General features: G+C 38.4%; 5 protein-coding genes and 1 pseudogene across 9 annotated transcripts; 3 read left to right on the forward strand and 3 right to left on the reverse strand.

Annotated features, from left to right (window-relative positions):
• Window positions 1-1,972: 1,972 nt before the first annotated feature.
• LOC111021181 (glucan endo-1,3-beta-glucosidase 4) lies at window positions 1,973-6,133 on the forward strand. 5 transcript variants are annotated; one of them, XM_022298041.2, is made up of 6 exons: window positions 1,973-2,234; window positions 2,336-2,428; window positions 2,865-3,058; window positions 3,745-4,989; window positions 5,674-5,701; window positions 5,804-6,133. In XM_022298041.2, exons 3-6 carry the CDS (start codon window positions 2,965-2,967, stop codon window positions 5,958-5,960), a joined length of 1,524 nt encoding a protein of 507 aa, XP_022153733.1. In that variant the 5' UTR covers window positions 1,973-2,234; window positions 2,336-2,428; window positions 2,865-2,964; the 3' UTR covers window positions 5,961-6,133. The 5 variants fall into 5 exon arrangements, with proteins under 5 accessions (XP_022153733.1, XP_022153735.1, XP_087976667.1 ...); XM_022298043.2 differs by lacking the exon at window positions 2,336-2,428 and having other exon boundaries at window positions 2,807-3,058; XM_088120541.1 differs by lacking the exon at window positions 2,336-2,428 and having other exon boundaries at window positions 2,807-3,051.
• A 772-nt stretch (window positions 6,134-6,905) lies between these two features.
• Window positions 6,906-9,751, forward strand: FUS9 (Ubiquitin-conjugating enzyme family protein). The gene is made up of 4 exons (XM_022298033.2): window positions 6,906-7,259; window positions 8,720-8,793; window positions 8,946-9,093; window positions 9,176-9,751. Exons 1-4 carry the CDS (start codon window positions 7,022-7,024, stop codon window positions 9,271-9,273), a joined length of 558 nt encoding a protein of 185 aa, XP_022153725.1. The 5' UTR covers window positions 6,906-7,021; the 3' UTR covers window positions 9,274-9,751.
• Window positions 9,752-10,455: 704 nt separating this feature from the next.
• Window positions 10,456-15,292, forward strand: AAE18 (acyl-activating enzyme 18). Its single transcript, XM_022298115.2, has 14 exons — window positions 10,456-10,890; window positions 10,991-11,120; window positions 11,225-11,478; window positions 11,690-11,891; window positions 12,222-12,262; window positions 12,577-12,705; window positions 12,894-12,967; window positions 13,129-13,349; window positions 13,475-13,569; window positions 13,647-13,863; window positions 13,960-14,085; window positions 14,278-14,376; window positions 14,597-14,803; window positions 14,909-15,292. The coding sequence occupies exons 1-14, from the start codon at window positions 10,622-10,624 to the stop codon at window positions 15,020-15,022; spliced, it is 2,178 nt and encodes a 725-aa protein (XP_022153807.1). The 5' UTR covers window positions 10,456-10,621; the 3' UTR covers window positions 15,023-15,292.
• On the reverse strand, window positions 15,097-16,054 carry LOC111021233 (bi-functional coumaroyl CoA and feruloyl CoA ortho-hydroxylase Diox4). The gene is made up of 2 exons (XM_022298116.2): window positions 15,915-16,054; window positions 15,097-15,852 (listed from the first exon to the last, which is right to left on the reverse strand). The coding sequence occupies exon 2, from the start codon at window positions 15,843-15,845 to the stop codon at window positions 15,273-15,275; it is 573 nt and encodes a 190-aa protein (XP_022153808.2). The 5' UTR covers window positions 15,846-15,852; window positions 15,915-16,054; the 3' UTR covers window positions 15,097-15,272.
• LOC148212618 (feruloyl CoA ortho-hydroxylase F6H1-2 pseudogene) lies at window positions 15,983-16,684 on the reverse strand (annotated as a pseudogene).
• Window positions 16,685-19,941: 3,257 nt separating this feature from the next.
• LOC148212619 (F-box/kelch-repeat protein At2g44130-like) lies at window positions 19,942-21,281 on the reverse strand. Its single transcript, XM_088120482.1, has one exon. It carries the CDS (start codon window positions 21,188-21,190, stop codon window positions 20,141-20,143), a length of 1,050 nt encoding a protein of 349 aa, XP_087976608.1. The 5' UTR covers window positions 21,191-21,281; the 3' UTR covers window positions 19,942-20,140.

Below are 21,281 nucleotides of genomic sequence, written 5' to 3' on the forward strand. Positions count from 1 at the left end.
GCGGGAGTTGCTGGGTTGTGAGAAGATTCAGCCTGCTGGTTGGAGCTCCGATGTGAGCGGGATGGTGACTGTCCTTTTCGGAAGGATGAGCCTCTCTTTCTGTTGAGATGCTCACGGAGGTCTCCCCTCTGGCGAGTGTGTCTCTCGCTCTCGTTGTCTTCGGATGTTCCTCCTCGACTGGGCCGAGGTGGAAACCCCTTTGCTCGCGTATGTCAATGCGCGTCACTCGATTTTCTGATCGGGACCCTGCGTTTGCAGCTAGTATCATTTCGTTATACGTTTCCTCCATGGACCGCATTTGTGTGCGCATTGCCTCCATTTCTCTCTGGAGTGCGTCAAAGTTCTTACTTGTTGGAGCCGGGGCTGGACCCCGGGCGCCCTTCTTAGAGGTTGCACCTCGGCCACGGGTGGCCTTGGATGTCCTTGGGGGGTGCGCAGGTGGTAGAACAGGTGCGGTGATTCGTGCCGACCTGCGGAGGGGTTCTGTTGCTAGGCCGTCGTGACCTTGCCCCTCTACCACTGCTGCTTCGACTTCCCTCATCGTTGGCAGCTAGGGTTCTTCGATCTGCCGTATTGGTCGAGTTTGCGGGTTGAACCATTTTCGCTTGCGTGTTGGTTTAAAAGAATTGGGATGACTTAGATTGTCTTTCCCACAGACGGCGCGAAATGTTTATGCAAGGATATGCACAACAGTGTGTTTCAGATTGCAGCTCGAACTTGGCCTCCGGACCGATCTGAATACTTGGGCGGACCTGCACAAAAAATGTGAGCACTCCGACGATCAAGTCAGTATAGGTCGGATTCCCAGTTTAGTTCGAGGTCAGAAATCATCATACCTGATCGTGGAGTGAGGTCCTCTACTTATGGGTGGTAGTCCCGCTAATCTCGCGATGGTTACACCCGGTAATCTCGGGACTGTCGGTTACACCCGGTAATCTCGGGACCGACGGTTACACCCGATAATCACGTCGCTGACAGTAGCTCACCTCGGCCCCCACCGAGCTTCCCGGTAGATCGGACCTCAGCCAGGTTCACATTGGCCCTCATACTTAGCATCTGTCAACGCTAGTGGTGGTGATCTCGGCGGCCCGAGCTGGGCATGACTCATGAGTCATCTTGGAGCACCAATAGGGGTCCTCCACGTGTCCAGGGTATTCTCTTCCCCAAACAATGATCATAGCTCAATTTATTAATATATGATTTGTCACTTTACAATTGGAGATTTAAACTGGTCAAAGTAAATATGATTGTCAAAATTGAAGGATGAATTAATAATTTAGTCTAAAAATGGATCAAAGGGAGTGGTTTTAAATGATTGGAACACGTTATTAGGGTGATGTTTCACATCAAAATACTATAATTTGGAAATAAATAAAAAAAATGACAAATTTGGTTTGGCAGTAGTGGGAAAACGGGCCGACAAGTCGAAATAGAATAATGCAGCCCAACCCGACAGAACACAGTCGCCTCGCAGACAACCCACCAGACATTGACTTTTCACTTCACTTCCTTCTACTCCTTTTTCAACAGACTGCGACGTCGTTTTCTGGTGGCCTGCTTCTGTCTCATGAGCCCAAGCCCATTTCCATTTTGGACATTTTCATACACATCATACAATTACCCTTTAAATGATTAAGCTTAGTTCAAATGATTAAGACGTTACAAACTTCTCAAAATATTCCACCTTTTACTGTCTTCATTGAAGGGAAGTAGTTTTACATGGTAAGAAAAGTGTTGTAGTAGGTAATTAAAATCTATAGCGTATAGCTCGCAGTAAATTGAAATAACTTTCGTTTGTAAATTCTACAAGTGATATGTGTAAGAAAAAAATTTGTGCAAGTGCCCCAAATAGGATTACGAGTACATTGGGCCAATTGAGCCCATGGGCCACATGAATTCGTGGCCCAATAGCAGGTTAAACGGACGGTTGTCAACTTTTTGTTGATGTCACTCGATTGACTTTGGCGCTTAGCTTTAGCTCGGAGTTGAACCGAATTTGGAGGGAAAATCACGGGATCGTCTCTCCCACTTCTCCCAGTGGTTCGAATATGATAATGTTTTATTCCCTTTTCAGGTAATTTTAAAATGCATTTCTTAAGCAGAAGAGCATTACACATGGCGTTGATTCCGATGCCCAATGCTCCACAAAAACATCCCCCAACTTATAAACCAACACAACAGTTCCCAATGTTTGACGGAAACCCACTTTCCTGCTTCCAGTACTGGTTTTGGAGGTATTATCTCGAACTTCATTGGCGTATTGTTAATATTTAATACAATTTTATGTCATTTGTTGGTTGTGAACTGTCTGCAATTGCTGTTTTGGTTGTATCAGGGTTCATGATGCTTCATAATAGGCACATATGGGGGGTTCTTTGTTAGAGTTGGTATTCTTTGTTTGAAAAGGCTCCTGTTCGGGGGGTTTAAGGTTTTAGTCTTTTTCCTGCTACTACAATATCTCACATTAAATCAGATTTCAATTTCGATTTGTAACTTAAGATATTTTGTAAGGAATTATCTTAGGATTGACCCTCATAGGAAACTCAGTTGCCTTGCTTGGGTGGTTAGGTGCTCGCTCTTTACTTTGATTTCTACTTATGGGTTTGTTATACTTGTCTACTTATGAATCTGCCTGTACCTTTCTTCTTCGTTGTTGGCAAAACTTTGCATCCGTTTTTTCTGATTCAAGGCTTTTCTTGTTCCGGCTTCACTTAATTTTTACCTTGATTATGATCGTTCGTTAGGTTTTTAGTTGTAATAGTTTGTGATCTCAAAAGAAGTAATCGTTCTTTGTTTCTGCTTGCAGTTTCCATTGAACTTTGTTTCTGCTTGCAGTTTCCATTGAACTTTGTTTCTGCTTGCAGTTTTCAATGAACTTTGTTTCTGCTTGGTGGCATCTCGCCAAAGTTTTTACAGGCCGGTTAAACTTAACTGACGAGGGACGACTGGAAGGAACAAAGAGTAATGTTTGAGGTCAACATGTTGGTTGATTGGATGCATGAGAAGTGGTCTGGAATTGTGCTTTTTCTTGTGTCGTCCACGATTTTCCATGTAAGAGGTACTTCTATTGAACTCTTTCTGGTAACGTTAAAAGCTAAAATTCAATTCAAAAGTCCTGTCCAAAACAAAAGATTCAATTTAACAGTTACCTCCATCTGTAACTCTTAGAACTTGCATTTTCTCCTCCAGTGTTTAGTTTATTTTATATTCTTTTATGTAGTAATTCATTTTGTTGGTAAGAAATAAACTTCATCAAAAGACTGAAATATACAAGGAGGCACTCACTTGTGGTTCGCTGTTCCTAATATTACTAAATTTTGAATATTCTCAAACTTGTATGATGCTCATGTCTTCTTATAAGTCAGAATTTTACTAAGAAGTTTCAAGTGAAGAAAAATCTTTCCTTCTCTTGTTATTTATCTGTTGATAGTATGTGATGAGGTTATGTTGCTGCCCCATATATTAAGTTCGCATATAGGTGTTGGCTGTGTGTGATTGCCATTGAACAATCTTGTGAACGTTAACTCTATTTGTGAGAAGGAAGCTGTACAAAACATGGTTAGAAAGAGGTGTTCGAAGTGTCCGTATGTGAAAAAATTGATTGTATCTAGTGCCTTACATTAGTTCCTCATATGATGGAAAGGGAGGATCTTTTGGTCAATGTATTAGACTCTTGAATAGTCATTGTAATATTATCACTTTATTCTCCTTCTTATCGCTAATGAATTTCTTTGATTTTATCAGGAGCATTTGTTGGAATAAACATTGGCACTCATGTTTCTAATCTTCCACCTGCTTCAAATGTGGTTTCTATGCTCAAAAGCTACCAAATAACTCATGTTAGACTCTATGATGCCAATGCTGAATTACTCAAAGCCTTTGCAAACAGTAGAACTGAAGTAATAGTTGGCGTTACAAATGAGGAGGTTCTAAAAATTGGAAGGTCTCCTTCAGCTGCTGCAACTTGGGTTAATAAAAATGTCGCACTTTATGTACCTGCAACCAATATAACAGCCATTGCTGTAGGCAGCGAGGTCCTTACCACCATCCCCAATGCAGCACCGGTCTTGATCCGTGCCATGAAATACCTTCATAAAGCTCTGGTCGCCGCGAACTTAAATCTTCAAGTCAAAGTTTCGACTCCCCAGTCTATGGATGTCATTATTTCGTCTTTCCCTCCCTCTACTGCCACATTCAATTCTTCATGGAACTCCACCATTTACCAACTCCTTCAGTTTTTGAAAAATACCAAGTCCTATTATATGTTAAACGTTTATCCTTACTATGGATACATCAAAGGAAACGGAATTTTTCCACTAGATTATGCTCTTTTCCGGCCATTGTCTATAAACCGGCAGATTGTTGACCCGAACACTCTCCTCCACTATAACAGCATGTTTGATGCCATGTTGGATGCAACCTATCATTCAATAAAATCTCTCAACTTTAATGGTATCCCCATTGTCGTGACAGAGACTGGCTGGCCATGGTCTGGTGGAGCCAATGAACCTTATGCGACCAAGCAAAATGCTGAGATGTATGTTAACAATCTGATCAGTAGGGTTTTGAATGGTTCAGGTCCTCCTAGTGAGCCAACTATACCTGTTAACACGTACATATATGAGTTGTTCAGTGAAGATCAGAAACCTGGGCCTATTTCAGGGAAAAACTGGGGAGTTTTTTCAACCGAAGGTTCTGCTATGTATCGTTTGAGTTTGATATCCAGCAGTGTCACTGGAAGTTCTTCTGTCCTGTACTGTGTGGCAAAAGACGGTGCAGATCCTGGTAAGTTACAAAATGGTCTGAATTGGGCCTGTGGTCAGGGTGGAGCTAATTGTTCTGCCATTCAACCGGGGGAGCCATGTTTTCTTCCTAATAACATCAAAAGCCATGCCTCTTATGCTTATAATGACTATTATCAGAAAATGCAACGCAATGGTGGAACATGCGACTTTGACGGCACAGCAACCACCACTAATATCGATCCAAGTAAGTTCCTTTTATCACATCTCTTAGTTCTTGCTTTACCTGCAACAGTGTGCTGCTTTACCTTCCATTGTACTGTTACCGGATGCTTTACTCTTTTCTCTAATGGATATAATTTTCAAGAGGCATGAAGCAAATAGATGGGTAGATGTAGATAACTAGGGGGAGAATGGGTTCAGTCTCAACCAATAGAGACCTGAATCGAACCAACTTACTCTAACATGAACCAAATTGACCCTAAACTGTCTGACTTCACCTTAACTATAGTACTATGTTAAATTATCGAGTATCAACGTTCTTGTCCTCAATCCTCAGGATTTTTACAGAAAGGAACGTATTACATATTCTTTTTCCATATTAACAACATTATCAACCTGGGTTGGTCTACTTGTGCAAAGGGACCAAGTGAAATTCTAAAGAATTTTGAGGGAATGAGTTTAAATCATGGTGACCATCTACCTAAGATTTAATTAATATCCTATGAGTTTTTTGAGACACCAAAGTAGTGTTCTAGATCTAGTATCTAGAAAGAAGAATCACATTTGAAACTTTTCATTATAAATGTCTTTATAATTCTGATTATTTACTTCCATTCAAGTTTTATCCATCCACTCCAAATATATAAACACATACACCGCAGTGGATGCGTACTCTGTTTCCTAATATTTGTATGACGCCTTCTTGCAGGTCACGGATCCTGTGTATACACTGGAAGGTAAACAAAATGATGCTATTGGCGTTCTGCTATTAAATCACAGAAAAAGTCTATACATTTGCTTTGTGCAGTATGGTTTATCTGGACATTTTTCTGTAACAGCTCTAATCCAAGCGGTGGTAATGGGGGTTCTCCCCCAGCTCCTTCAGTGACCCCAGTACCAGGACCCTCCAGCGATATTCCTGGTGCAAGTTCAAAAGTTGAAGCCTGGCAGTTTCTCTTCTTGTTGTCACCCATGCTTTTGTCTGCTTTGACTTGAAGTAAGATGCAAGCAGCAGCAGTTTCCTGTTCAACGAAATCTTCGACATGCAGTTTCAACGAAATGCATGGGCGCAGGATCATTTTGATTGAACTTGTTGTAACGTTCTGTATGTATATATACAAGTGCTTTGTAATTTTATAAAGAAAGAAAGGGGTCTTTTGTGCTTTGCATATTGTCCTATCTCTCTCTCTCTCTCTCGTTATTTATTTAATTATTCAGATTTATACTTGAATGTGATTTTCATTTCTTTTATGGAGAGGGAAATACATTGTTATGAGTAGTATAAAGCTCTAGTCTACAAATTGACTACACAAAAGTTTAGTAAGCCGGAATCAAAGCCGCCTTTAGGCTCAAAAGCGATCCAGGAAATTGACCTCTGCTGCACAAATCCAATAGATCCCACGTGGAATCATTAGCATAAGTTGGAGGGATCGAACAGTCTATATATATTTTTTTTCTTTTTTCTTTTTTAATAAAGAATGTACCATTAAATTATTGTTTCGAAAAAGAAAACAGTTTTCTGTATCTATTTTTTTTAAATTTGAAATATAACATCTTAAAGGTGTAGGATTTTAATGCATATAGAAAAGATCAATGATTTTTTTTTCTTTTCCTACCCTAAATTTAACTCAATTGATTCAGATATCTATCTCCAATTAAGAGGTGAGTTCAAATCTCTACCCCACATATGGTACTGGTGAGATAATATTATATTTGAATTAGATATAATTTAGATTATATTATTTAACTTAGATATTATTTGAATGGATTTCCTTATTCTAATTATTTTATTATAAATAAGTTATTAAGTTTGTATCCAGCCATTTAAAGGAATGAAATTTTATTGGTTTGTTCTCTCTCTTTTCTCTTCTGCCCTGAAAGTTAATAGTGCTGAAACAAAAGATTAGTGATACGTTTTAACCGTTAAACTTTTCAATATAATTCGGATATTGGTCATTTCAATGAAATAAAAAGAGTTTGGTCAGAGTGTGGTCAGTGACGAATTGAGGACAAATTTATAAAAAAGAATGGAGTTGGATTGGAAAATCTGAAATGTAATGGAGGGAAATCGAGAGCAGCGTCCGCAATTGCCTCTCGTAGGTGGGGGGCGACCGTCTTCCTCATCCTCCTTAGCACCTCCAACTTCATGGGCGTCCACAACTTCGGTTTCTGCTTCAGGCAAGAGAATTCAAAGAGAAATGGCTGAGTTTAATTCCGACCCACCTTCCCATTGCTCCGCTGGCCCAAAGGGTGACAATCTCTACCACTGGTTCGCTACCATCTTTGGCCCTCCTGGTAACTGCTACCCTTCTACTTCTTTCACTTTTAGAATTTTGATGATGCCGTTTCGGTTTTATCGCTGTTCATACGATATCTGGTTTCCCCTCTTTTGGTCATGCTTTCCCGTTCTTCTTTTACTCGCTCGCTTCCGCCAAAGATTTCTGAATATTTGGCGTGTTTATGGACAAGGTTTTAACTTTTCTGCCAGATTTTTATGATTAAAGTGTCTTCAATTGGGCATGGCCGTTAGGATTTCACTTTCCTGCTTTGTTAGTAGCTTTACTTCTTTCGAGCAGTTATTTATCATCTTCGGCACTCTCTCATTTGTTACAATTCTGAACGGATGCTCGTTGAAACTCAGATGGGGTTTTATTACCTGATTGCTAAACATATTCTTTGCCCTTTGCTACCTATAGTTTAGTTACAATTCTGAAGAAAGTGATTAGGGTAGTTTCCAGGCATGTAAGTTATCAAACTGAGTAAATGGAGTCAGAGTTGGAGAGAAGCTAATTTTAGATCAAAGTTGTCGAACCCACAATCTTCCAGATGGAACTTGAGCAAGAAACTAAGTATGCCCCAAAGAAATACACAGTATGCTGCCATGGACTTCCTACCATGCTCGTGCTCAAACCTAATCCGCAACTATTTAACTAATATCTCTGAAAACAATACACAAAATGATCAGGGTAGAAGATGCTCACTGATGGAGTTCTATTACCCAATTGTTTGATGCTGAAGAACGAACCAGTCTATTGGACATTTGTTGCACAAAACTCAGAAGGATTTGGAAGAATGAACTCTAACTAAATAGTCACACTACACTAATATATACAAATTCTTGAATGGATGATTGCACAACCATTGGTGTCGAGGAATTTCAGCATGTAACTTGCTGAATGAAGGGAGAGTCGTGCGTTTCTGTTGGACACAATAAAGTATAATACTACCTTTCTCCTCTGCATTAAGTGAATTGTTTTTAGTGAAACCGAGTGTTTGATAAAATAAACTTCCTCATCAAAGTCTTACTGAAGAAATAGTCAGGCAAGAGAAATAAAAGTTAAGCCTATGTCCATCGTGTCTGATATTAGTTTATTAGACAAGAAACAATGCAATGAAGGGAACGGAAAATGATGCTCAAGTGATGTTTAATGGCATAGATTATTTGATAGGCAGGAAAAGCTTAGGTTAAAAAGTAAACGACTTCATAAATCTAGTACCAGCGAGCTCCTTCCTCTTCCTCTCTTTGTCTCAGGTTTCTTTTTCTCCTATAAGTAGTAGACATGAAAGTATAAGTCATTTGTCTATAGAGTTGTATTCACTTTGATTGTTTGATGACTGAGTATAAATACCATCTCCAATAGATGTGTTGGTGGCAGGTTTTTCATTTTGCATTCAAGGTTGTGTTTAGCTGTTCAATTTTACATAGCTCTTTCCGGCAGTAGTAACCTTGACTAATATCTTTGTCTTGTTTTTAGGAACACCATATGAAGGTGGTATATTTTTTCTTGACATACTTTTTCCATGTGATTATCCATTCTATCCTCCAAAGGTACTCTCACTTACATCCTTAAAATTTAGGATACAAAATCTAAAATTTCTCTTGCCTTCATCACGAGCATGGGATGATCATTCTTGACCTAATGCACACGGTTCTGAGTTTTATATCGTTTGTTGATTTATTAAGAAGGATCAGATCTGCAGGTTGTATTTAAAACCCGAATCTACCACTGCAATGTGGATTCCGCTGGTAATGTAAGTTTGGACATTCTGAAGGAGAACTGGAGTCCAGCACTGACAATCACAAAGGTGTTAATTGCAGTGAAGTCGATTTTTGAAAATCCAAACCCTTGTGAGTCACCCTTCTTTTTCTAAGGATTGTGCTCTGTCGAAGATGCAGCTGTTACAAATGCTTACTTTGCCCACTTTTGCAGATGATCCAAACGCACCTGGCGTTGCTCACTTGTACTTAACCGATAGATGTAAGCACGACGAGATAGCTGCTGAGTGGACACTACGTTTTGCCAAGTGAATGGAAGCAATATTAATGTTTTGGACATCATTTTTTGAAAGAAATTGCTTCCACTTGGTATTTTACTTTGTGTTTGTTGATCACTTGAAAACACCTGCTGGGTGTTTGCCAAAAAGTTCACCAAGAACACCGGAAAGCAAACTCCAAAGTTCTGGGATGCATGGGTGGATGAATGGTATGAATGATTTGTAGTATCAGTGATAGTCCTTTGAGATTAAAGCGTCAAAGTGTAAGAAAAATCAGTGTTTTCTTCTTTCACCATGCTAGTCGGCCGTTTGGTATAGGAAAATAGGATCGAGGTCGGGGTCGGGATCGGGATCGGGAATAGAGATGGGACTGAGTAAGGATCTTGCATTGATTTATTTGGTACAAGTTCAAATAGAAAGGTATGAGAACCATGTATTCTTTGAAATCTTTTATACCCACAGACAATGGTTCATACACACTACCCTTATATTATGTGCTCTCGCTTCTTTTCCTTTTTGTTCTTTTAAATATATTTACTTATATTATTTAATTAAAATAGTTAGTATGTTTCAATTAAATCTATGATCTATAAGATTAACATAATTAATGCAATTCATTAATAATATATTTAATTAATCTTAATTAGTTAAATTAATTTAGAATAACCAAAAAGTTATGTAAGAATTAGTTTCTCAATAATAAAATTAATGAATGTATTAAATAATATTAATTTCTTGAAATTACAAGTTGATTATTTATTTTTTAATATGTTATAATTTCATAAAACACATGTAAACCTAATTATTTTCAAGAATTTTGATGGCATTGTTACGTAGAACCAAACATAGTAATGTTTTATTCTATGTTTTATTCCCAACAATTTCATTTCAAGGTACGTATTATCACGAACAATTTTTTTTAAGTTGGAAGTATATGTCAATTACAATTTAGTTATGTTTGCTTTGGCACTATCACCAACAGGTCCAACAGTTGTTACCAAACATGCTATTGAATTTATCAATGCCAATTAATCATTGCAATACTTAAAAGATTTCAGAATTTATAATTTTCTTTAAAAAAAAAAAGTTTGAATTTTGTAACTTTTTAATCAATGCAATCCTCAAAAGTTAAATTTATAAATTCAAAACGGCACATTGTGCATTGTGCTCAAAGAAGTCGTAAATTCATTTGGTGGTCCAGTTTGGTGTAAACCATAAATTCTGAAGATGGTAATAGCGTGGCTGACCGAAAGCCACTATTTCAGGCAAGTCTTCAGAATACTGTATTTGAATCCGCTGGCCATCGCTGCCATCAAGAGACTGATTTATAAGCTCAATGTAGAAGTGATCTTGAACTCGTACGGTGATAAGGAGAAGGACGAATGGGAAAGAACATCTGGGAGTTGGGTGTTGAAGATACTGTGAAGGCAGGGTTGAACCTGGAAGAGGCTGTAGAATTCGATAGGATTCTGCAGAATGTAGTGCTCGTGCCCAAAAGATCGGACCCAAGAGAGGTTTGGCGCGAGCTCATGGCTCGGAGAGTGCTCAAACCCACACACCCATATGGGCTGCATCAGCTTGTCTATTATTCTGTCTATGCCAATTGGGATTCCTCCTCCAATGGACCTCCTCCCTACTGGTTTCCTTCTCTGTAATGTCTCTCGTTCACCCAACTTTTATACAGTACTCTGTCTTTATAATGCACATTTTGCTGTGTTGTCCCAAATGCTTATTGTATTTTCTACTTGTAGTGATCAATCTAAACTGACAAACTTGGGGAAAATTATGGAGTTACATGGTCCAAAGCTATTGGGAGCTTCATACAAAGATCCTATATCAAGTTACAGCCTCTTTCAGAAATTCTCCTCTCAGCATCCTGAGGTTTGAGTTAAATTCTGAGCTGGGTCTAACTCATTTGGGTTTAATAGGGTCAGGGAAACTGTATTCATTTTGGTGATGACTGTCATGTCTTTTGACGGTTGTAGATTTACTGGTCAATTGTTCTTGAAGAGCTTTCTGTTACTTTTCATAAAGAACCGAGGTGTATTTTAGATATGGCTGAGAAGTCAAAGGGAAGATGGCTCCCTGATTCCATCCTGAATATTGCTGAGTGTTGTTTGCTTCCTTCAAGTCGCCCATTAAGAGATGATAATAGTTTGGCAATTGTATGGAGGGACGAAGGCGGTGATAATTCAAACGTGAACCGTATGACGCTGAAAGAACTTCGGGAGAAAGTAACGTATGCTCCTCTGTCCTCTCTATGATAGTTCTAATTGGTGTTGGTATGGTGGAAAACAACGTTGCATTAAATTTATTGCTGATAATATAAGGGAGAGGAAAAGAGGTTTACTATGAAGTGGTTCTCTTGGAAAGCGGTTTAAATTTGTCAAGTCTTGCATTTCCTCCATTATGTAGCTCTTTTTTATGAGATCTTTTGCCATGCTCTTCAGGTTGGTGGCAAATGCTCTTGATGCAAGATTTTCAAAGGGTGATGCTATCGCCATTGACATGCCAATGACAGTTCATGCAGTTATCATATATTTAGCCATTGTTCTAGCAGGATTTGTTGTTGTGTCAATTGCTGACAGTTTTTCTGCAAATGAAGTTGCAGTTCGTTTGCGTATATCGAACGCAAAGGGTATCTTTACTCAGGTAATTTTGTTAAAACTTTTAAAATTAAAAAAGGATGAGGAATCTCTTCCATGCTTTTGTTATAACGTATTGTCATTGATTTCTCTTTCTGATGAATTAAACTGAGTCTTCATGTTTTGTATGAATCTGAAAACTGAAAGATGTATATTTTGAGTTCATTGTGCATTTCTTTTAAAGTGAAAGATCAAGAATTATAAAGAATTTGATACTTTGTATTATATATGTTGCCATCGTGATGGAAACAAACATTCAATTCAAATATCATTTACTTTCACATTTGTCTCTGTTTTCAGTGTTCTATGCTCAATTGTTATTTTGGATTTTAATCAGGATTTCATATTGAGAGGAGGCAAAAAGTATCCTTTGTACAGGTGAGGTGACCAACATACAACAACTATGCGTTATAGTCACAAAAAGCAAGCTTTAATATTGCACTTAACAATGGCTAAGATCTTTATCTGCAATGCACCAAGAAAGAATCGTTTTTGTGGATGGAATGACGTTAATAGCTCATTTTCTTGTCTTTCAAGGCTTGTTATCAGTTAAACAATTGGTAAAATATAGCTAGTTGGCAGAGATTGCTATCATAACTTGATTATCAGTCAACTTAGAATTAAAGCCTTCTCATAGTAGGTTTTTTGGAAACTCTAGACGTTACCATTTGACAATTTTTTTCTCCTTGCAGTCGAGTCATAGAAGGTGGGTCGTGTAAGGCTATTGTGATCCCTGCAACTGGAAACACCCTGGAAGTTGATTTGCGAGAACAGGATTTATCATGGGAAGAATTTCTCTCAACTGCAAAGGAGCTTCCAAGGTAATGGAATGACCATGCTAACTTGTTTCTTTCTTTTAACCCTTTTGTAAATTCAATAAACAATGTCCACTTGAATTCTGCTGCTGGTGAAGGTAATGTTCCAAAGATTACCAACAGTGCTGATTATGTTTTACCATGTATGAATCAATAAAATTTGAACTGCATGATGGGAGCATTTTTATTTGCAGATCAAATTGTTACTCTGCAGTGTATCACTCAATAGATGCCATGACTAACATTCTCTTTTCATCTGGAACCACAGGTAAAAAACAATTTTGAGCATTTTTGTTTTAATCTTCAGTTACATAATGATGTCTCTCCTAGCACCTTGTGTTATTGTGTGCACTGATGTAAGAAAAGGTGTTTCTACGATATCTTGACATCGCCATTTGCTATCTTCTTTAAACTTCTGGCCCAAATCAGGAGATCCAAAAGCAATCCCGTGGACACAACTTTCACCAATTCGTGCCGTTGCTGATGCCTGGGCTCATATAGATATTCACGTTGGTGACATTTTGTGTTGGCCCACAAATTTAGGATGGGTGGTGGGACCAACTTCACTGTACTCATGCTTGTTAACTGGTGCAACTCTTGCACTCTATCATGGATCTCCCCTCGGCCGGGGGTTCGGAAAGTTTGTCGAGGTGAAATCCTTGTTGGATACCTCTGTTCTAGTTTATATAGGGCTTAATTGCCCGACCTTTCGATTTGATCTCCGGGATAACTAGTTTCGGTTTTTAGAAACTTTCTTCCTGTGCATTTGTTGTAGGATGCAGGAGTGACCTTGTTGGGAACAGTTCCAAGCTTGGTAAAAACTTGGAAGGATACACAATGCATGGAAGGCTTAGATTGGACAAAGATAAGGTAATGTTTTGGATGAACTTCTGATCAAGTTATCGCATCAATATCAGTCCAATGGACTTTGATGTTGATATCTGCAGGTATTTTACTTCCACCGGGGAAACCTCGAATGTCGATGATGACCTCTGGCTTTCTTCAAGATCGTATTACAAACCGATAATCGAATGTTGTGGTGGCACAGAACTTGCTTCATCCTACATCATGGGAAGTCCATTACAACCTCAGGCATTTGGAGCATTTAGCACAGCATCTATGACCACAGGATTTGTCATCCTTGATGAACATGGAATGCCTTATGTGAGGAAAAGAAATAGGCATATTTGTCGCTCAGCGAATTTTTTCTTGATGCAGAAATCATGTGTCTTATATTTCTCTGTGTTTTGTGATTAACAGCCAGAGGATCAGCCCTGTGTTGGTGAATTGGGTTTATTCCCTCTGTATCTGGGGGCAAGCGATACATTGCTAAACGCCGATCATGATGAAGTTTACTTCAAGGGAATGCCAATTTACAATGAAATGGTATGGTCAACTGGCCAAGCTCAAGCATACCCTTCTGATCTGTAATCGATTTCTATTGCTCTGTTACGCATCCGAAGGAATGTGGATTATAAGTTATAACATAAGTTGAATAGGAACGAAAGAGAGATCTCATTTTTGAAAAAAGCAAGCAGCCATTCTGAATATATTTTCACCTTCTTCACTTCAATGCAGCAACTGAGGAGACATGGAGACATCATTAAAAGAACTGTTGGAGGCTATTTTGTTGTTCAAGGTAGGGCTGATGACACCATGAACCTCGGCGGCATCAAGGTACTGCATAATGTTTCCTCTGATTCTCGACTTCCACTAACAAACGACATTGTCGATACTTGATAGTTTATGCTTGGACTTCGACCACATTGAATCATGACAGGTTTTGCCGAAGTCGAGTAGGCAGCCATTTCGAGTAACCTTGAACTCACTTGCTTACTCCCTTCAGTTAAACCATGTATTTACTTCCCAACTATCTCTTTCTGTTAAACCTGTGTAGACAAGTTCGGTTGAAATCGAGCGCATATGCGACCATGCCGAGGAAAGCATATTGGAGACAGCTGCGGTCGGTGTGTCACCTATAGAAGGTGGTCCAGAACAACTAGTCATTCTTGTGGTCTTAAGAAAGGGATATAGAAGGTCCCCACAGGAGCTGAAAATCAAATTCTCAAAAGCAATTCAAAGCAAACTTAACCCCTTATTCAAGGTTGGATATATATATATATATATATATATATATGTTTATTTTGTTTCAAGTTTTGTGCATATAAGAGCAGTAGAAATTTGAACTTTAAAATGAATGAAACTGCAGGTGGGGTTTGTGAAAATTGTACCAAACTTTCCACGAACTGCTTCCAACAAGTTACTGAGAAGAGTTCTGAGGAAACAGATGAAGGATGAGCTTGCTGTTCGAAGTCAACTTTAGAGGCAAAGTTCAAAGGCTGCAACCACAATAATTGCCAACAAGGTTGAAAAGAAAACTGATTTTTCAATACTGTGTAATAAAATAGAAGTCATGTAATTGCTGAACTCTAAAATAATAACAATAATTGAAGTCTTGTAGACATTACGAACTCTAGATTATGTACGAGGCAAACAAGGAATGAACTTTTGGATCCTCTACTCATAAGAGGAGCCATAGGAAAGTTTCTAAATACAGAAAGACTGTCAAAATATCAGATCTTGGCAAACTCAATGCTGTTCTTGCCATGATGAGGGTTGTTGTAGAAATGCCTGACGTAATCCGAATACAGAACTTGCTTGTACTCTGGTTTCTGTCCGGTGGCAAGAACCTCCGACAGAGGGCCAATGATGGCGGACGGCTCTGGGTTCACAAAGATGGGAATCGAGATTCTGTTGCTGCTTCCATTGGCCGCCACGAAATGCTCCACGCTCTTGAATCGCCCGTTGCTCATTATTTGCAGCGCATCCCCAATGTTGATCACCAGCGATCCTGGCACCGGCGAGGCGTGAACCCATGTGGCGTCGCCGTGGGTTGGTCGCCGCACGTGGAGGCCGCCGACGTGGTCCTGCAGAAGGACGGTCAGCGTGGAAACGTCGGAGTGGCGGCCGACCCCGAGGGCGAGGTGAGGGTTTGGACAAATGGGGTAGTAGTTAAGCTTGATTCTCTTGGAACCCATTAACAGAGATCGTTTGGTTTCGTCAATTTCTACGACGCCTAACTTCTCCATCAGAATCTCAACCACTCGTTTTACAACTCCTTCCGAGCTCTTCACGTACTCCACCATTTCATCTCTGTATGCATATACAACAAATTAGGTTACACCAACAGAATCGAATCTAGGTTGAATTGGTACCTGCATAGGGGCGGCCAGAGGGCAGAAGCGTGATCATCAGAAACGTAAAAGAGGTTCAAATAATCTTTCTACTCCAAGGCTTTCTCGGGCGAAGTGCCGAAGTTGGTGCCGTAGGTTGCCGAGTTGTCGTTCAACTTGAAGAAGCGGCTCTTCTCCTCCGGCGACATGTCGAAGAAGCGGCGAGCCGCAGCCATGGCATTGTGGAGCACTCGCGGAGGAACCCCGTGGTTCGTCACCTGGAAGACGCCCCAGTTCTCGGCGGCGTCGCAGATGGAATCGGCGGCGTCGTGTGACATGTCGATTATGGGTAGCATGGAGACGGACGACATGGTTCTGAATCTCTCCTCCGGAGGCTGAATGAATTGGAGAGGGAGAGCTGTGAGGCCCATTTGGGAAAGCACTTTCACTCCATTCCCTTTGGTTATGCCAAAATCAGTCTCATCAACTTCTTCTTCTTCGTTTCCTGTTCCTGAAGCGCTTCTTGGAGCCATTGCCATTGCCGTTGCCATTGTTTCATATCAGCTCCAGAAAACTCCTTTTTGCTTTTCCAGGAAATCAATAAAGTGACACGTGGACCCGCCAGGTGGTGAAGATCTTAATGAGCTGTCTTAACTACTGGTACCGAGAGTGGAGAGTGGAGACCTGGCTTCCACAACCTTATCCGTAGCTCACATTTAATCATTTCAGTTTTGGTGAAATGTCATTATCAATTTAGTAATTTTTCTCCATCAACATGAACACCCCTATCTAGTACCATAAATTTTCAGTTCCACCTTACTTTAACAATTATGTCCCTTAAATAATATGCTTAAATTAATTGTTTTGAGTAACACAATCAAACTGTTATGTAATCAAACGTACCAGTCCACGTCAAAGTGAGTATAGCTCAACAATAATTAGAATATACCTCTAACTATGAGATTTTGAGTTCGATCTCCTAACTCTACAATGTTGTGGTAAAAAAAAAAGAAAAAAATGTTCAAAATGGTTAACTCCTCGTTGTACAAAATTTAAATAAAAAATTATATAAGAGAAACAAAATCAAATCTTGAAAATTTGATGATTTATAAGGAAGAAAAGAAGATATCTATACACTAATAAAAAGAAATCCTTCCATGATTGATTATGCTCGCTTTGCCCATTTCTTGGAAAGTCTAGTTTTATCGGACTGGTTGTGTTAAGTAAACATTTGTTTCATCAAATAAATGATGTGTGTGTTTAGTTTTCCAATTAAATAATCTGTTAAACAAAAAAATAGCCACAAAGAAAATTTATTTTTATCCTTTTTTTTAACTTTTTTATCCAAATTTTAGGATTAAAATAGACTGTTTAAAAATTTTAAGAACTAAATTAAAATAAAAATGTAGAAGATCTGGTACTTAAATATATCATTATATTTTTCTTTTTAGAGAAAATATACATTAGTTGTTAATTTTGTCCTCCCTGATTTAAAAAGTTTTAAAATATTTAGAACATCACAAATAGAAAGGTGCAAGTTGCAGTGGGGCAATAGCAAATATGTAGCGTTAAATGAAACCTAAATTTGTCAACTAATAAATTTCGGCGTGAAGTTAAGTGTAATTAATTTCAACAATTAAAAAAATGCTTTTTTTTTGGAGAAAATGCAACGTTTTTTTTAACATAATTAAAAAAAAATGCAATTGAATATTCGAGCAACAAACTGTTGATAGAAAATTAATACATAAAAAGTGGGGTTATATTTGGTGAAAGAATTTAGGGCAACTAATATTAACATAGCTTGAATAGCAAGACATCAATGTTTTCTCTAATTATTCCTATGTTTGAATACATTTTTCTCATTTGTAATATAATACTATAAAAAATAGTAAATATATATATATATATATATATATATATAATACCATTGTCAAAATCATTTTTATTATAGGTAGATGTAACTATATCAATTATCTTAGCATAGTTGAGTGGATAAAATACTTATTATCATTTTAAAATTGAATGATTTTGTCCACATTCATTTATAAAGCTGTGTAAATATATTAGGAAATTATTTATACAAATTTCCTTAAATTAAAAATAGGAATTGTCTCTAGTAGGTCATATTATACATGATATTTTACAAATGTCCGTTTTTTAAATATTTACAAATCTAGATTTCTTGGATTTAAATAAATTTTTGTTCCCGAATTGCCTCAATAAATATCATTATATTATATTTTAAAATGTATTCTTTCATATTGAAAATTAATGGTCATTTAACGAAAATATTTACCTTCATAATTAAATGATAGTATTCTAATAAATAATTAAATAAATATGGTAGCTAATCAATAAACTTATTCTTATTTAATTTTCCAGTAGTTTTTTGAATTTTTCGGTGTATATTATTTTTTAGTATTTAAGATCTAGGATTAGGAATTATTTCTTTGTCGAAAAGAGAAATTGTGGATTTAGAGTTTAGAATTTGAGGTTTATGATTTTGTTTATTTATTAAAAATATATGAACATGGATAGTCGGTAATTTTTACATAGTTGCACCATAAACCGGCTTCTATTTTAACAAAAGTATAAATATTTTATTTTAGAGTTTGAAAGATTATTTAAATGTCAATTGCGCTGTTATCCCAATTAATTAAAAAAGTGAGGGTGAACAAAAGCTCGAACAAGGAGAGGAACTTTATAGTACTATTGGGCCGGGCCGAATTATAAAGCTTCAAAACGGATCTCCATGACAACATTTTGGTCTAAAGTAGGCCCAACACTTAATATTATTTCATAAACCAATATTATATTTTTACGGTATTCTTTCTTTTTAACTTTCAATTTTAATTTCATCCATCATTTTCTGGAAAATGACAAGCATTAAATATATATAAGAAAGCTTGTCAAAAACAATCTTCTCTTTTTTTTTTATCTCTTTTTCTTTTTTTATTATTATCATATATTTGACTTTATCAACAAATCCATAATACGCGACACATAATGGATTTTTTCTTTTTAAATTCAAATGGATGATGGTTGATCGTTACATCAATTAGCTATTAACGACTTTATTTCCTCTTCTTGAATGATTCATTTATTTCAATAATTGAGAAGTGAAGCAAAAGAAGCTTTCTCATTGGATCCGCATATTTGTTCTCATACTGTAATTAACTTTGAACCTAATTTCTACGTGTTGAATAAATTTGGTTTTTGAATTTTGAAGGTAAAAGTTTATCTAATGAAGTACCAAATATTGCTATTACAATTCTAAATTTAGAAGAGCACAAATATTTAATTGTATGCATTTCACACTATTCATAAAATATTGATGGGACATGAGTGTCAAAATAATTATCAATTGATTTTTTTTTAAACAAATTATCAATTGATTTGATGTTATAGGAGTTGACAAATATATGGACGGATGAGGAGATCAATTTAACTAGCTCATCTATCCTAACTCATTTACATCGTGCTAAATATATCACATCAACATTTTGAATTCAGATTAAAGAGACATATTATTTAAAATGTATTGATATAGTTGTCGAAATTGGCATAACTGTTAAGGTATATATCTCTAAAATTTGAATTGTTATTCTCTCAACTTCTGGTCTCAATGGAAGAAGTAGATGTCATTTTTCATTGAGCAAAATGACCTTGTATTGGACGGTACTATAATTAAAAGTTCCAATATTATCTCCTATTATAAAACGATTGATTTTCCTTTTTAAAGTTTATCTTCAAAGTTAAGTTATTAATATATGTTTGTATTTGAGATGGATGGCATAAGAACAATAAAGGAAATAGAAAATAATCAGGTTCTTACCCATACCCATGAAGCCTAACTTGTACTCTCACCAGTTGACAATTAAATAATAGAAATGTGAAAACAGATAATTAAAGAAAAAATGAGCTTTCAAATTTTAAACCATGGTAAATATAGAAATAGATCATCTCCCATTTTCACGACCTAAGTATTTAAAAAAAGAATAGAAAAAAAAAATCTTTGGCATGAGATAAATTTCCCATCCATATCTCAATTCTTAACCACACGGCAGGATTGTAAAATATTGAAATGAGGAAAATTTGATTACGCAGACCAAAATTTTTATAATCTCTTCCCACTCTGTAATGTATGTATGTACATCATCACCAACATCTACATTTACATAGAAGCTTCCAATTCCAAACTTAACAAAATTACGATAATGCCATTCCCGTACCCCAAATGGGATTTGGGATATTTTCGTCACTTACAGTTACACCTCCACACAGCATCCTGATTGGACGAACCCACAGTACTCTTCTGGAACGCTTATTCTCGTCATTTTACCATTTTGCCCTCCCTCTTTCTCCCTCTCCGTCACATAGAAATTCTGCGCCGCCCCTTGATACTCCGATCCGGTCACCAGCGTCCGGGAACCCGTCACGATCCCGCAAGCCCCCACTCTCACCGCCGCCTCAGATTCCGACCAGTTCATCAGTTTTCCGTCCTCCATCCCCACGCACGACCGCGGGCACCGCCCCGCCTCCCATGCCTGATCCAGGAGCCTCCACTCGCCGGACTCGAGATCCAGCGCCTCGGCGCTGCCGTCGAACATCCCCTGTCTCTCGGTGTCGTATCCGCTTATTACCCAGAACTCGCCGCCGGCGATTAGGCCTTCGCACTCGTCCCTCCCCTGATTCATCGGGGGCAACTCGCTCCACTCGTCGCGCCTCAGATCGTAGACCCAGGCCGATTTGAGAGCGTTCTTGTTCTCGTCGTGGCCGCCGGCGACGTAGACCCGGCCGTCGGAGGCTCCGATTGCGAAGAAAGAGCGCTTGGAGGGCATGTCGCTGCCCTTTCTCCAGGCGCAGCGCGTGAAATCGTAGACAAAAACATCGACGATCGGATCGTAGCTGTCCGGGTCCCACCCGCCCATCACCACCAGCCTCCCTTCGCTGCTGGCTATCTGGCAGAACAGGGGAAGCCCATCTGGGTATTCGGGAATCGGAGCGATTCGCTCCCAAGATTGACTCAGTGAGTCGAATACCGTGATTCCGTAACTCGGTGAGCTACAGAGTTTCCATCCACTGGGCGAGTAGGCGGGCGGAAGAGCCTGAATCAAGCAAGCCAGAACGCGGGTGAGCCCGGCTTTCCTCCGGTGGTGGTAGAAATCACGGCTAGTAATGAGCTGTTGCCAGCGGCGGCAGACGGCGGAGGCGAGGCGGTGGGTGGAGTAAGGCAAGCGAGTGATGCACTCGAGGCCGAGTTCTTCTGGAAGACCCGGGAGTAACTCGGTGAACTCGGAGGAATCGAAGATTTCCATTGTAGGAGTCAGCTAGTTTTGTCGATTATCTTGATGCAGAAAATCGGGGACTTTGAACACTTCCGCCCCATCAGTGTGCTATTTATACAAA

Source organism: Momordica charantia (genome assembly GCF_013281855.1).
Source record: "Momordica charantia cultivar OHB3-1 chromosome 2 unlocalized genomic scaffold, Mcharantia_2.0 BLBB01000002.1, whole genome shotgun sequence".
In the NCBI taxonomy this organism is placed as follows: Eukaryota; Viridiplantae; Streptophyta; class Magnoliopsida; order Cucurbitales; family Cucurbitaceae; genus Momordica; species Momordica charantia.